General features: G+C 22.6%; 5 protein-coding genes across 5 annotated transcripts; all 5 read right to left on the bottom strand. All coding sequences in view use genetic code 6, as the record gives it.

The window, feature by feature from the left end:
- Positions 1-1,469: 1,469 nt before the first annotated feature.
- TTHERM_00757670 (MAC/perforin domain protein, putative) lies at positions 1,470-1,949 on the bottom strand (the record flags this gene model as incomplete). Its single annotated transcript, XM_001016949.2, has 1 exon — positions 1,470-1,949. One exon carries the CDS (start codon positions 1,947-1,949, stop codon positions 1,470-1,472), a length of 480 nt encoding a protein of 159 aa, XP_001016949.2.
- Positions 1,950-2,048: 99 nt separating this feature from the next.
- TTHERM_000757669 (MAC/perforin domain protein, putative) lies at positions 2,049-2,406 on the bottom strand (the record flags this gene model as incomplete). The annotated part of the gene is made up of 2 exons (XM_012797843.1): positions 2,049-2,114; positions 2,254-2,406. The coding sequence occupies 2 exons, from the start codon at positions 2,404-2,406 to the stop codon at positions 2,049-2,051; spliced, it is 219 nt and encodes a 72-aa protein (XP_012653297.1).
- Positions 2,407-4,068: 1,662 nt separating this feature from the next.
- Positions 4,069-5,649, bottom strand: TTHERM_00757660 (MAC/perforin domain protein; the record flags this gene model as incomplete). The annotated part of the gene is made up of 1 exon (XM_001016948.1): positions 4,069-5,649. The coding sequence occupies one exon, from the start codon at positions 5,647-5,649 to the stop codon at positions 4,069-4,071; it is 1,581 nt and encodes a 526-aa protein (XP_001016948.1).
- A 2,810-nt stretch (positions 5,650-8,459) lies between these two features.
- TTHERM_00757640 (MAC/perforin domain protein) lies at positions 8,460-10,040 on the bottom strand (the record flags this gene model as incomplete). Its single annotated transcript, XM_001016946.2, has 1 exon — positions 8,460-10,040. The coding sequence occupies one exon, from the start codon at positions 10,038-10,040 to the stop codon at positions 8,460-8,462; it is 1,581 nt and encodes a 526-aa protein (XP_001016946.2).
- Positions 10,041-13,183: 3,143 nt separating this feature from the next.
- Positions 13,184-14,758, bottom strand: TTHERM_00757620 (MAC/perforin domain protein; the record flags this gene model as incomplete). Its single annotated transcript, XM_001016944.2, has 1 exon — positions 13,184-14,758. One exon carries the CDS (start codon positions 14,756-14,758, stop codon positions 13,184-13,186), a length of 1,575 nt encoding a protein of 524 aa, XP_001016944.2.
- Between the last annotated feature and the right edge of the window lie 1,165 nt (positions 14,759-15,923).

Here is a 15,923-nt window from a genome sequence, read left to right as displayed (position 1 = left end):
ATAGATGAAAAAATAATAATTCCAAAGTAATTTTTCGTAGAGATCAAAAAAATCACCAGAAAAATCAAATTGATAAAGACAAAATTTATATTTTACTTAAATTGTATGATAATAAGAAATCGTATAATGTAAAAGAATACACTGATAAATTTTATTAATGAGCCAAAATTAACAAAATAATTCCAAGATTTAATTATCATATACTCAGAGTAAACGCAAAAATTTTAAAAAGCGCTAACTAACATTGAAATCATTATTCACTTATTCAAATATAAAAAAGTAATTACTTAATTTGAAGTAGGCAATAAAAGTTCATAAAAATTCTATATTTTATAGGTTTAATTTGATAAAAAATTTCTTATGATAGTTAAAATAACCTATAACAATAGAAATTTTACACTTTTATTTCAAAGAAATAATAATTCATCTGATCAAAATTTGAAAAATAACTTTGCATAAAAATAAAGGTACAAATCAATTTTTTTTATTTGGTTTTAACAAAAAAGAAATTTGCAATTTTTTTCTAATAGAAATTTTAATCTGCTTTCTGCAAGCTAAAACAAATTTAATGCAAACTGTAAACTAAAAGAAAAATACAATTTTATTTATATTTAAATATAATAGTAATATAATATGATGAAATGAAATGAGATAAATAAATTTGGAGTAAGATGCTTTTATAAAATACCAAAATAATCAAAAGTATGTAAAATATAAAGAATAAAATAAGTCCTTTATTGATTAAAGTCAAATTAATAAATAGAAAAATAATAGGAAAAAAGCTAAATTATATTCATGTAGGTTAAACTAAATTATAAATAGTTTCCACAAATTATATTAATTTTATTACTTTTACTAATTAATTAAAAAGCGAAAAAAATATATAAATCATAAAGAAAAAAAATAAATAAAAATTGAAAATACCTTTTGAAAGATTTAGCTTTTTATATTTCTTAATGACTTCAATTCATTTAATATAAAAAAAGAAAGGAATATGTGTGCTATTAATTATTAATAATTATTATAATTTCTTTAAATAAACATTTTTTTTTAGTAAAAAAAATTAATCTGATCCATTTTTTAAAATAAAATTTTTTGATTCATAAGCATTATTATTATTTTTGAAATATATTATTATTAATTATCTTTAAATTAAAGGTTTTATCTAAATATTATTGTTTTTTAGTAAGTAGATATGCATTTATTATTAAAATTTAAGGATTTGCTTGCTTTTTCATAACTTTTTATTTAACTAAATATAGGTTGTATGTTTCAGTAAATCTTTTAATAATTAGATATTGCAATACAAACATAATTAAATATATCTGTAATTTTATTTTAATAGTTATCTTATTTAAATTATTTCCCAAAAATGTAAATTTAGATTAAATTATTTTTACAAATAAATTTAATCAAATCAAAAAATGAAAAAATTTTATAAAATTATTTTTTTTATGTAAATTTTCAATTCATTATAATTATGAATATAAAAACTTGATGTTTTTTATTATTAAGAATAAATTAATTTTTATTTAAATTATTCTTATTAAATTATATATCTAGACTATTGAAGATTTCTCAAAAACAGGACAACTACATTAGAAAATGTATCCTTAAGGACTCTTATAGATACTTGGCATAAAATCAGTACAAACTAATTTGAACATAGTTTTATTAGGAGGAGGTAAATTAAAATCAAAGTACTTATTATCTTCATAATATTAAGCAATGCTGTATCCTCTATCAACAAAATACATTAACAAATTCTTTAGAACCTCCTTTTACATTAGTAAGTAAGTTATGCAAACAGATCTATTATTTCCTTCTTAATTTCTTTCATATCCTACTTCTTTAAACAAATCATATGGTGAATAAACGAGACCAGATAAACAGTTTATTTCAGCATATATTCTATCTGTTCTGACAGGGCATATACCAGTAGCTTTCATTTCAAATTGTTTGTAATACTAATATTTATTGGATGAGGATGTTAACCTGTTAAGTAACCATTTCCTCCAATAGCCCAGGTAGTTCTAGGTTATAATCTTTCAATTATTCTTTATTCTCTTACTTAATCTTAATAGCTCTATTCTCTTTGTCTCATTGATTCGATTCTATTATTGATAACTTGTTATAAATTTGCCTTAAATTAAGGGTTTGCAGCCATACTATCCAAAGACAAAAATTAATTAAATAATAAAGCAGGATTTTAGCTGATTGTCTATTCCCAATTAGTGATATCTTCTGTATTACCACAAAATTTTGATCCGATGTTACTTATCTTCTATCAGTGAAAAGGTCTTCAACTGGATTATCCTACAATTTATTTCTTAAAGCTCCATTTACTTGCTCAGCCGAATAACTATCAGCTAATTAAGGAGCGAAAAAAATACAATTTTTAAACATTGTTTGTTTTTCAATCATACCTCCAACAAAAATATCGACAGAATATGAGTTAATACCCAAAAAATTGCCAATTTACTAATTTCTCTATTTTTTTAAAAAACCTTAGAATCACATTAGGATAAAAAAATCAATAATTTTTTTGAAAAAAATAAAATGAATTAAAAATATGTTAAATTAAATGTTAAAATGCCTTTTGAATAATAAGATTTGTTTTTTATTAAAGTTTGTATATTTTTCAATAAAAACCAACATTATTAAATTATAAATATTTTCATAAATTTTACTTGGGTATAAATAATAGCTATTCTAGATATTTTATTTTTGTAAGAAAATAGTAAATTACTTAGTTATTATTTTAATATTAAATAATTATATGTATGAATATTTAATAATAATAAGTAGTTTATATTTTTTTATTTTAAAGATATTTTAAAATGATTTTTTTAAAAATTTTATGTATAAATTTTTATATGGTTATTTGGATACTTTTTTATTTAGTATAAGGACAAAATTTATCTATAGCAGGTAGTTAAAAATGAATAATAAATATTATCTTTAATGGAAAAAAATTTAAATTGAATATGGAAAAATTTTATTGATTGTCCACATCCTTCTTATAATTTATTTTTTCTGATAATATCGGATGAAGGATTTAATTATTTATTTAGTTATACTTTTAATAAAATGAGTAAATAAATGTTAAAAAGATAAAATATCAAACTAATATAAAGTAGGAATAATTTAGTAAATCATTGTATTAAAAGTTTGTTTTCCAATAAATCCAATTAATTAATTAGTTATTTTATTTATGCTTATTTTTGATAAAAGCAAATCACATTCAAAAAGATGAATTTTGTTCTGCAAACAGTTATTCAAATATTTAAATTAGGTTTTAAAACATAAAAAAAATTGATGATGTATGGAATTATTGCGTTACAAAAACAAACACTGAAGCTGTTTTCTTAATTACAATAGGTATTCCTCTATAAGGAGAGCCCAAAAATAACTTATTTCCAAATTTTAATATTCTTATTGAAAAACCATCCTTATACTAAATTTATCCTTATTATTTACTAAATCCATCTTTAAAAGGCGTGTACCTATTGTATTAATATTCATTAAAAAGAAAAATGAAGAAGATGAGGATTAGAATTATAATAAAATATTTTGAAATAAAGTGGAATTAAATTATGAATTAAATAAAAAAAAGAAAGTTTTAAACTAAGATTTAAGACAAAATATAAAATAAATACTAAAATATGATAAAACCAAAGAGTTTACAATACATTTATTCTTTTATTGATTTATTTGTTTGCTTACTTATACTTTTTAAGATATTTATACAATGATGAGTTAAAGCAAATTTTTTTTCATATTTTTATTTTTACTCTACATCATTTATAAATTTATAAGAATATACTTACAATTAATGAAAAATAAAATTTTAAAAATGCTTTATAAAATATATGAAATTATATTTTGAAGAAGAATTTTTACAATATTAAAAAAAATAAGATTAATATAAATATTATTTAAATAATCTTTATTATTTATTTGCAAATTTTTTTATGGATGCTTGGAATTTCTTTTTATATAAGCAATTTTAATATGTTTAAAAATTTTTTTATTTTTGTAAAACTTTTTATGTAAGTATCAATCTTTTCAAAAAGCAGGACAGCTGCATTAGAAAACTTATCCTTAGGGACTGTTATATACACTAGGCATGCAATCAGTACAAATCATTTTAAACATGGTCTCATTAGGAGGAGGATAATTAAAATCAGTATATTTAGTACCTTCGTAATATTATGCAATACTACATCCTCTATCAACAAAATCTCCTACTAGCTCTTTAGGGCCTCCGGTAATATCAGCGAATAAGTTATACTGAATAGTTCTGTAGTTACCTTCTTAATCTCTTTCGTATCTTACTTCATTAAGCAAATCTTATGGTGAATGAACGGGACCAGATACACAGAATTGTTCAGCATATGTTCTATCTGCTCCAACAGGACATACACCAGCAGCTTTCATTTCAAATTATCTTGTAATACTAATACTTATTGGAAGAGGATGTTGACCTGCGCAGTAACCATTTCCTCCAATAGCCCAGGCCGTTCTAGGTTATATTCTTTCAATTCTTCTTTATTCTCTTACTTAGTCTTAATAGCTCTATTGTCTTTGTCTCATTGATTCGATTCTATTATTAATAGCTTGTTATAAATTTGACTTAACTTAAGGATTTGCAGTCATGTTATCCCAAGACAAGAATCTATTAATTTTTAACAAAGCAGGATTTTAGCTGATTGTCTATTCCCAATTAGCAACATCTTCTGGATTACCACCAAATTTATGATCCAAAGTTACCTATCTTCTAGCAGTGAAAAAGCCTTCAGCTGGATTACCCTACAATTCATTTCTTAAAGCTTCATTTACTTATTCAGCTGAAAAGCCGCCAGTGAATTAAGGAGTGAAGAAAATACAATCTTTAAACACTGTTTGTTTTTCAATCATACCTCCAACAAAAGTATCAATAGAAATATGAGTTCCCCAAGCATTTAAGAACTCATTGTAAACATCTACTTAGTAATCTTCTGGTAATGCATCAATTGCTCTTTGAGCGAATCTATTGAGCTTCAAGCTCTCAGTCTTGAAAGTCATTCTGATAACATTTTTAGATTGTTAGGCAATAGATGTTTATTAGTTATTCGTGAAGAATCTAGTGAAGACATCATTTAAGTCTTTTGATTAACTGTACTCACCTCCAAGCCATTATCCGTTTTGAGTAGCATCAAGCCAGATATTAGTAAGTTCAAATTCGTTTTTGAAAACTTTTATATCAGCATCTAAATTAATCTATTCTATTGATGTTTCATCAGCAACAATAAATTAATGACTAGAAAAAGGGTCAGTATAAATTTATTGTTAGCTGGGTTCAGATTAATAAGTGAGTTAGATAGCTGGGAGCTTGAGTTCACCTGTAGAAATATCGAAGGAAGCACCAATACCTGAAGGCATTTTAGGGATTCCAGATTGAAGATTTCTCTTATAGGAAGCAAAAGCAACGTTTTCTTAAGGACAGTAGGTACCATGATAACCTGGGAAGGGACACAATTCTTACATGGCCTCTTCAATATTACTAGAAGATAGCAATTTGTACATGTTTCTTTTGCCATTCAAATTTTAGCATTGAGCTAAAATCAAAAATATTGAAAGGCAAATAAGTGTCTTTTTAAGAAGCATTTATTAGTTAGTTTCTTTTTTATGATTTGGAATATACTTTATTTTTAAAAAATATACATTATAATTATTAATCCCCAACTTGGAGCATTTAGTTTGCTTTCTAATTAAAACAAGAGAAAGAAATAAAGAAGATAGATAGATGGAAAAAAATTCTTTTGTTGATCAAAAAAGTCATTAGAAAGATCAAATTAGACAAATATATGATATTACTAAAATTTAATGATAACACAAAATAGTATAAAAGAAAAAACTGATAAAATTTATTAAAAGAGCAAGATAAACAAAATAATTCTAATATCATACACTAAGAGTAGAGCCAAAATCTTTTAAAAGCTAACATATATATCCTTACCCAATTATTCAGAAATATAAATAAGTAATTTTGCAATAAAAGTAAATATTTGTTCATGTTTGATAGTTTAATTTCTGATAAAATATTGCTTATGATAGATAAACTAACTTAAAAAATAAAAAATTTTACAATATTATATAAAATAAATACATATATTCTGTCAACATTAAAAATTCACTTCATAAGAAAAATAATAGTACATATTAATTTTTATTTTTAGGTATTAATACAAAAAATTTTATAAATTTTATCAATAGCAACTGCTTTCTGCTAAGCAAAACAAATATAATACAAATTTCAAATTAAGACTCATAGAATTTTATTTATATTTAAAGACCTTAGTAATTGAATAAATTAAATTGGATAAGGTTGAATTAAGAAGATGACTTTATAAGATGATAAAATAATCAAAAATGTGTAAAATATAAAGAATAATAAGAAAAATCAAATCATAGTAAAATATGTATTTAATTTTTATTATTTTAATGTAGATTATGATTGATAAACTAGAAGTGCATCAAGCAATTTATTTTTTAAAAAGTATAAATAAAAACCTAATAATTGAAGTAAATAAATTTGTTGTCTGATGGATAGATTATTATAATTGAAGAATTAAATATTTCGATTGAAGTCAAATAATAAATAGAAAAATAAGATGAACAAATAAAAATATATTCATCTATGCAAAATTAAATTATAAATAATTACTATAAATTACTTTTTAATTTTAATTCAATAGATCTATCTCTAACCTTGAAGATTATTAATTAATAAATATTGTAAAATAGGTAGCCTGGGGCAGACGAAAAGCTCATGAAAAATAAGTTAATTAGTTATTTAGCTTGCTATTTAGTTAATTTTTTAGGTAGTAGCTAATAAATAGTTAATTTTTAAGATAGAAAGTTAATTATTCAATCATTTTATTTATTTTTAGTAAATTCTCATATTTATTTAAATAGAGACTGAATAAATAATTGTATTTTAGCTTAAATTAAGATCTAAAGAAACCAGATTTTTAAATTGGATATACTATTGCTTAAGTCTTCAATATTGCTAAAACCAAGATGGTTATTAATAAAAAACAAATATGAAATACAATTTTGTTTATATTATAAAATTAATAGTTATTTTTTAATGATAATTTAATTTTAAAAAAGCTTTTAAGTTATTTAAAATATTATATTAAAATGTCTATTTATGCATGTGCCTCAATAAAATATTAATCAAAAAAAGTTTAATTTTACTTTAAACTTAATTTTAGCAATGAAATGATTTAAATATCCATTAATGCATCAGTAAAATAAGGTTAATTTTTTCCATTAGTTTTTTATCATTTAAATTAAAAATAATTAAAATTTTGTTTAAGAAAACTGAAAGTTTATTAATTAATTTCAAAAGAATTATTTTATTTAGTTGTAAGTTTTAATGACTCTTTAATTCAGAGCTTTCAAACTTTTTATAAAAAATCATGATTAATATCTTCCTATTAAAAAATGAATCAACCTTCTTAAAAATCTGAAAATATTTTATGCTATTTTCTTTATACAAATAATGTTTTTAATAAAGAGGTTTATAAAGTTAATCATTCTCATGAATCAATTTATTTTGTTTGTTTAATTGGTTGATTGATTGATTATTTTCTATCACACTTTATTCGAAGTTAGCTTTATTAATAAATTTAGAAATCAATCATGTCTAAATCAACTTAATTCGTCTAAAAATTTAATTTTAAGTTTATGGAGGATTTTATTAAATCTCAAACTGATAAAGAATTTAATACATATTGATATGTTTTTTAATTAAAATTTTTCGAAACCAAATCAATCTTAAGGTATGTTACTGAAAATCCTCCTATATTCTCACTGTTTTAAATATTGACCCATAAACGTTTTTTTATTATTCAAAATTTTATAGTTCACTAAAAAATGAAAAAAATGAAAAATTTTTAATTTAAAGATTCTTGAAGTAAATTGAAATTAAATTATTATATAATGACATCGAAAATTAAGATTTGAATAAGGTTGGCTATTTTAAACAAAAAAAATAAAAAATATGAAAAATATGATAATAACAAAAAATTAACAATACATCTTACTTCTTTTTTGTTTTATTTGTTTTTTAGCTTTTTATTTTTTAAGACTCTTTGTTTAAAAAATGGTGAGCGAAAGTTAAATTTTTTTTTTTATTTATTTAATTAATTCGTATTCTACATTATATATCTCAATAAATTTATAATTAATGAACAATTAAAATATGAAAAATGTTTTATAAAATATTTTGAAGAAGAATTTTTGCAAATCAAAAAAAATAAGTTTAATATAAAATTTTATTTAAATAATCTTTATTATTTGTAAATTTTTTTATAATGATCAGAATTTTCTTTATTATATAAGCAATTTTAATATAATTAAAAATTAAAAAAATTTTTGTTAAGCTTTTTGTGTAAGGATCAATCTTTTCAAAAAGCAGGACAGCTGCATTAGAAAACTTATCCCTATGGACTGTTATATACACTAGGCATACAATCAGTACAAATCATTTTGAACATAGTCTCATTTGGAGGTGGTAAATTAAAATCAGTATATTTAGTATCTTCGTAATATTATGCAATACTACATCCTCTATCAACAAATTCTCCTACAAGCTCTTCAGGACCTCCTGTAAAGTCAGCGAAAAAGTTATACTGAATAGTTCTGTAATTACCTTACTGGTCTCTTTCGTATCTTACTTCATTACGCAAATCTTATATTTAATGAACAGGACCAGATACACAGAATGTTTCACCATAATGTCTATCAATTCCAACAGGGCATACATCAGCATGTTTCATTTCAAATTATCTTGTAATACTAATACTTATTGGAAGAGGATGTTGACCTGCACAGTAACCATTTCCTCCAATAGCCCAGGCAGTTCTAGGTTATATTCTTTCAATTCTTCTTTATTCTCTTACTTAGTCTTAATAGCTCTATTGTCTTTGTCTCATTGATTCGATTCTATTATTGATAGCTTGTTATAAATTTGCCTTAACTTAAGGATTTGCAGTCATGTTATCCCAAGACAAGAATCTATTAATTTTTAATAAAGCAGGATTTTAGCTGATTGTCTATTCCCAATTAGCAACATCTTCTGGATTACCACCAAATTTATGATCCAAAGTTACCTATCTTCTAGCTGTGAAAAAACCTTCAGCTGGATTACCCTACAATTCATTTCTTAAAGCTTCATTTACTTGTTCAGCTGAGAAACCACCAGTGAATTAAGGAGTGAAGAAAACGCAATCTTTAAGCACTGATTGTTTTTCAATCATACCTCCAACAAAAGTATCAACAGAAATATGAGTACCCCAAGCATTTAAGAACTCATTGTAAACATCTACTTAGTAATCTTCTGGTAATGCATCAATTGCTCTTTGAGCGAATCTATTGAGCTTCAAGCTATCAGTCTTGAAAGTCATTCTGATGACATTTTTAGACTATTAAGCAATAGATGTATATTAATTATTCGTGAAGAATCTAGTAAAGACATCATTTAAATCTTTAGATTAACTGTATTCACCTCCAAGCCATTATCCATTTTGAGTTGCGTCAAGCCAGATATTAGTAAGTTCAAATTCATTTTTGAAAACTCTGATATCAGCATCTAAATTAACCTATTCTATTGATGTTTCATCAGCAACAATAAATTGATGACTAGATAGAGGGTCAGTATAAATTTATTGTTAGCTGGGTTCAGATTAATAAGTGAGTTAGATAGCTGGGAGCTTGAGTTCACCTGTAGAAATATCGAAGGAAGCACCAATACCTGAAGGCATTTTAGGGATTCCAGATTGAAGATTTCTCTTATAGGATGCAAAAGCAACGTTTTCTTAAGGACAATAGGTACCATGATAACCAGGGAAGGGACACAATTCTTACATGGCCTCTTCAATATTACTAGAAGATAACAATTTGTACATGTTCCTTTTGCCACTCAAATTTTAGCATTGAGCTAAAATCAAAAATATTGAAAGGTAAATAAGTGTCTTTTTAAGAAGCATTTAATAGTTAGTTTCTTTTTTATGATTTGGATATACTTTATTTTTTTAAAAATGCATTATAATTATTAATCCCCAGCTTGGAGCATTTAGTTACTTTCTAATTAAAAGAAGAGAAACAAAATAAAAAAAAAATAGATAGATAGATGAAAAAATAATAATTCCAAACTAATTTTCGTAGAGATTAAAAAAATCACCAGAAAAAATAAAATTGATTAAGTAAAATTTTTAGATATTATTTAATTGTATGATAATAAGAAATAGTCTAATGTAAAAGAATACACTGATAAATTTTATTAAAGGAGCAAAATTAACAAAATAATTCGAATAGTTAATTATCATATATTCAGAGTAAAAACAAAAATTTTATAAAGAGTTAACATAGAGATCCTTATACACTTATTTAGAAATATAAATAAGTAATTACTTAATTTTGAAAAAAGCAATAAAAGTTCATTAATATTCTATTTTATAGGTTTCATATTAGATAAACTATTACTAATGATATCTAAACTAACAGATAAAAATAAAAATTTTACACTTTTATATCAAACAAATATCAATTCATCTGCTCAAAATTTGAAAAATAACTTGGCATAAAAAATAATAGTACAAATTAATTTATAGTATTTTGATTTATCAAAAAGAAATTTGTAATTTTTTTCTAATAGCAATTTTGAATCTGCTTTCTGCAAATCAAAACAAATATAATACAAATTGTAAACTAAAAAAGATTCATAAAGTTTTATTTATATTAATATAATTGACTTAATGAAATGGAAAAAATCTGGAGTAATCAGATACTTTTATCAAATGCCAAAATAACGAAAAGTATCTATTATATAAAGTAGAAACAAAATATATGGAAAAGTCAAAACATATTAAAAAAGTTATTTAATATTTAGAAGTTAAAACTAATAATTTAATTCAGATTATGGTTGATTAATTAGGAGAGCCTCAAACAAACTATTTATTTAAAAAAAGTTAAAAAAAATACTAATAAAAGAAATAAATAAATTTGTTGTCTGACAGATGAGATAATTGAAGAATAAAATATGTCCTTCATTGATTGAAGTCAAAATAATAAATAGAAAAATAAGAGGAAAAAACTAAAATATATATTTGTTTTGGTAAAAGTAAATTATAAGTAATTACCACAGATTATTTTAATTTTATTTCAATAGAACTTTTACTAATTAATTAATCAGCAAAAAAAGATATTAACCAAAAGGAAAAAAATACTAAAAATAAATAAAAATCAAATGAAAATAAATTCAAGCATATTTTTTGAATGATTAATCTTTTGATATTTAATGACTCCAATTAAATTAGCATAAAAAGAACAGGAATATGTGTTTTATTAATTATTTATAATTTTTATAGTTACTCTAAAATAAAGAATTGTATTAAGAAAATAAAATTAATCCAATCCATTTTTAAAAATAAAATTTTGTTTTTATTAATTAGTATTATTATTTTTTTAAATACATTATTAATAATTATATTTAGATTAAATATTCTATAAATATATTTACAGTTTGTGTAAGTAGATATGCATGCGAAGTTTAAGTTTAAGGATTTGCGGCTTTATCATAATATTTATGTTTAACTTAATATAGGCTGTATATTTAAATTATTTAAATAATTGAATATTATAATAAAAATATATTTAAATATATCTATAATTTTATCTTTAATGGTTCTTTTATTTAAAAAATTATTTCCCAAAAAAATAATTTTGCATTAAATTATCAAAGAAATCAGATGTTAATTGATCAAAAATTAATTAATTAATTAAAGATGAAGTAAAATAAATAAAATTTTGCTTGTGCAAATAAATCTAATTAAAAATATTTATTTAACTAACTAAAATATATTAAAGATTATTAATAAATAGAAAGTATCTACTAAGCATTGAAAATTACTCTTAATTTATTCAATAATTAATTAACTTTTATTAATATTTAATATATTAATACAGAGCATAAAAAATTTCAAAAGAGAATTTCTAAAAATAGGTGGCTAATTTTTAATTTATTCAAATTAATAATTCTACAGATTTTTTAAAAAATTCAATATATTTGAAAAAAATTTTCTGTATTTTGATTAATTTTCTTAAGCATTTTAAAATCAAATATGAAAAAATAATTAAGATATAGAACAAAAAAATGTTCATTTTTAAAAAATGAGAATATTTATTTAATTAATTAAATAAATTTATAGTAGTTTTACATAAAACCCAGATACATAGATATATGATTATTTGGATACTCATTTATTCAGTAATGGACAAAATTTGTCTAGAGCAGGTTATTAAAAATGAATAATAAATATTATTTATTTGTTTGTTATAAAAAATTTTCCAAAATATGGGTAAACTTTATTGATTGTTCAAATCCTAATAATAATTTATATTTTTCTGATAATATCGAATTCGTGATTTATGTTTTTATGTTTACTTTTGATAAAATGACAAATAATTGTCAAAAATATTAAATATCAATTTAGAAAATATCATGTTAATAAAAAATAAAATAATTTATGTTTGTTTTCCAATAAATCCAATTAATTAGTTATTTCATTTGATTTCATTATTGATATAAAAAGCAAATAACTGCTGAAAAGATAAAGCTTGTTCTGCAAACAGTTATTCAAGTATTTAAACTATGTTTTAAATTATAGATAAAATGGATAGATATATAGATGTATGGAATTAAAGTGCCACAAAAACAAAATTATAGCTGTTTATAATTATTAGCATTCATTAAAAATAAAAATTAATATGAAAATAACAAAAAATTTCAATACATTTAATTCTTTTATCGTTTGATTTTTTTTTTTTGCTTATATTTTTAAGATGTTTATGTAATAATAAGTGAAAGTTAACATTTCCTTTATTGTTTTGAATTAATGAATAAATAAAATATTAAAAATGTTTTATATAATATTTGAAATGATATTTTGAAGAAGAATTTTTGCAAAATCAAAAAAAATAAACTTTATATAAATTTTATTTAAATAATCTTTATTATTTATTTGTAAATTTTTTTATGAGTGCTCAAAATTTTCTTTATCATATTAGCAATTTTAATATATTTTTTAAATTTTTTATTTTTTTTAAGCTTATTCCCTAAGTATGAATGCTTTCAAAAAGCAGGGCAACTGCATTAGAAAACTTATCCTTAAGGACTATTATATACGCTTGGTATACAATCTGTACAAATCATTTTAAAAATCATCTCGTTAGGAGGAGGTAAATTAAAATCAGTATATTTAGTACCTTCGTAATATTATGCAACACTACATCCTCTATCAGTAAAATCTCCATAAACCTCTTTAGGACCACCACCAGAGTAAAAGTCAAACATAATAGTTCTGTAATTACCTTCTTAATCTCTTTCATATCTTACTTCATTACGCAAATCTTATACTGAATGAACGGGACCAGATACACAGAAAGTTTAACTATAAGTACTATCAGCTCCTACAGGACATACACCAGCAGCTTTCATTTCAAATTATCTTGTAATACTAATACTTATTGGAAGAGGATGTTGACCTGCACAGTAACCATTTCCTCCAATAGCCCAGGCAGTTCTAGGTTATATTCTTTCAATTCTTCTTTATTCTCTTACTTAGTCTTAATAGCTCTATTATCTTTGTCTCATTGATTCGACTCTATTATTAATAGCTTGTTATAAATTTGCCTTAACTTAAGGATTTGCAGCCATATTATCCCAAGACAAGAATCTATTAATTTTTAACAATGCAGGATTTTAGCTGATTGTCTATTCCCAATTAGCAACATCTTCTGGATTACCACCAAATTTATGATCCAAAGTTACCTATCTTCTAGCTGTGAAAAAACCTTCAGCTGGATTACCCTACAATTCATTTCTTAAAGCTTCATTTACTTGTTCAGCTGAGTAACCGCCAGTGAATTAAGGAGTGAAGAAAATGCAATCTTTAAACACTGTTTGCTTTTCAATCATACCTCCAACAAAAGTATCAACAGAAATATGAGTTCCCCAAGCATTTAAGAACTCATTATAAACATCAACTTAGTAATCTTCTGGCAATGCGTCAATTGCTCTTTGAGCGAATCTATTGAGCTTCAAGCTATCAGTCTTGAAAGTCATTCTGATGACATTTTTAGATTGTTAGGCAATAGATGTTTATTAGTTATTTGTGAAGAATCTAGTGAAGACATCATTTAAATCTTTAGATTAACTGTATTCACCTCCAAGCCATTATCCATTTTGAGTAGCGTCAAGCCAGATATTAGTAAGTTCAAATTCATTTTTGAAAACTCTGATATCAGCATCTAAATTAACCTATTCTATAGAGGTTTCATCAGCAACAATAAATTGATGACTAGAAAGAGGGTCAGTATAAATTTATTCCTGACTGGGTTCAGATTAATAAGTGAGTTAGATAGCTGGGAGCTTGAGTTCACCTGTTGAAATATCAAAGGAAGCACCAATACCTGAAGGCATTTTTGGTATTCCAGATTGGAGATTTCTCTTATAGGAAGCAAAAGCAACATTCTCTTAAGGACAATAGGTACCATGATAACCAGGGAAGGGACACAATTCTTACATGGCCTCTTCAATATTACTAGAAGATAGTAATTTGTACATATTTCTTTTGCCATTCAAATTTTAGCATTGTGCTAAAATCAATAATATTGAAAGGCAAATAAGTGTCTTTTTAAGAAGCATTTATAAGTTAGTTTCTTTTTTATAATTTGGAATATGCTTTATTTTTTTTTAATATACATTATAATTATTAATCCTTAGCTTGGAGTATTTAGTTTGCTCTCTAATTGAAAGAAGAGAAAGTAAATAAAGAAGATGGATAGATGGAAAAAATTATAATTAAAGCTGATTCTTGTTGATCAAAAAAGTCATAAGAAAAACCAAATTGATAAGATAAAATATTAGGTATTACTAAAATTGTATGATAATATGATATTGTTTATAAAAGAATAAACTGATAAATTTTATTAAAGGAGCAAAATTAACAAAATAATTAGAACAATTAATTATCATATACTCAGAGTAAAGCCAAAATTTTTTAAAGTGCAAATATAGGCATCTTTATTCATTTATTCAGAAATATAAATAAGTAATTACTTAATTTTGAAGTAAGCAACAAAAGTAAATATTTGTTCATGTTTTATAGATTTAATTTCTGATATAATAACATTGATTATTTTGTTAAACTAGCCTATAAAAATACAATTTTTACACTTTTATATCAGATAAGCACATTCATCAGCTCAACATTATATATCACTTCATGTGAAAATTAATTGCGTAAATCAACATTTATTTCTTGGTCTTAATAAAAAAGATATGAATAATTTTTTTTAAATAGCAACTACTTTTTTCGAACCAAGACAATTAAAATACTAATTGTAAATTAAAATACTAACAAAATTTTATTTATATTTAAAGAGCATAGTAATTTAATTGAATAAATGAACTTGGAAAAGGTTGAAGTAAACAGTTGCTTTTATCAAATGATAAAATAATCAAAAGTATGTAAAATATAAAGAAAATAGAAAATAAAGGGAAAAATATTGATGCACTTTTTATTAATAAATCATATTAAAATACTAGTTTTAAACTCAAAAAATTAAATAAATTTTTACTATGATTATATCAATAATCACCTTTTATTAATATTTAATTTATCATTTTAGAACATAAAAAAATTTTAAAGGAAAATTTCTAAAAATAGGTTGATGGTTACCGAATTAAATAAAAGAGCTAAAGATCCGAACTATTATTAATTAGGATATACACTATGTTAAAAGCAAATTAATTATTTTTAAAAAAAACTAAGATATTCTATTTACAATTTATTTAAATATTTTTTTAT

Source organism: Tetrahymena thermophila, assembly GCF_000189635.1.
Source record: "Tetrahymena thermophila SB210 genomic scaffold scf_8254630, whole genome shotgun sequence".
Lineage (NCBI taxonomy): Eukaryota > Ciliophora > Oligohymenophorea > Hymenostomatida > Tetrahymenidae > Tetrahymena > Tetrahymena thermophila.
This window is presented reverse-complemented; position numbering and strand designations above follow the sequence as displayed.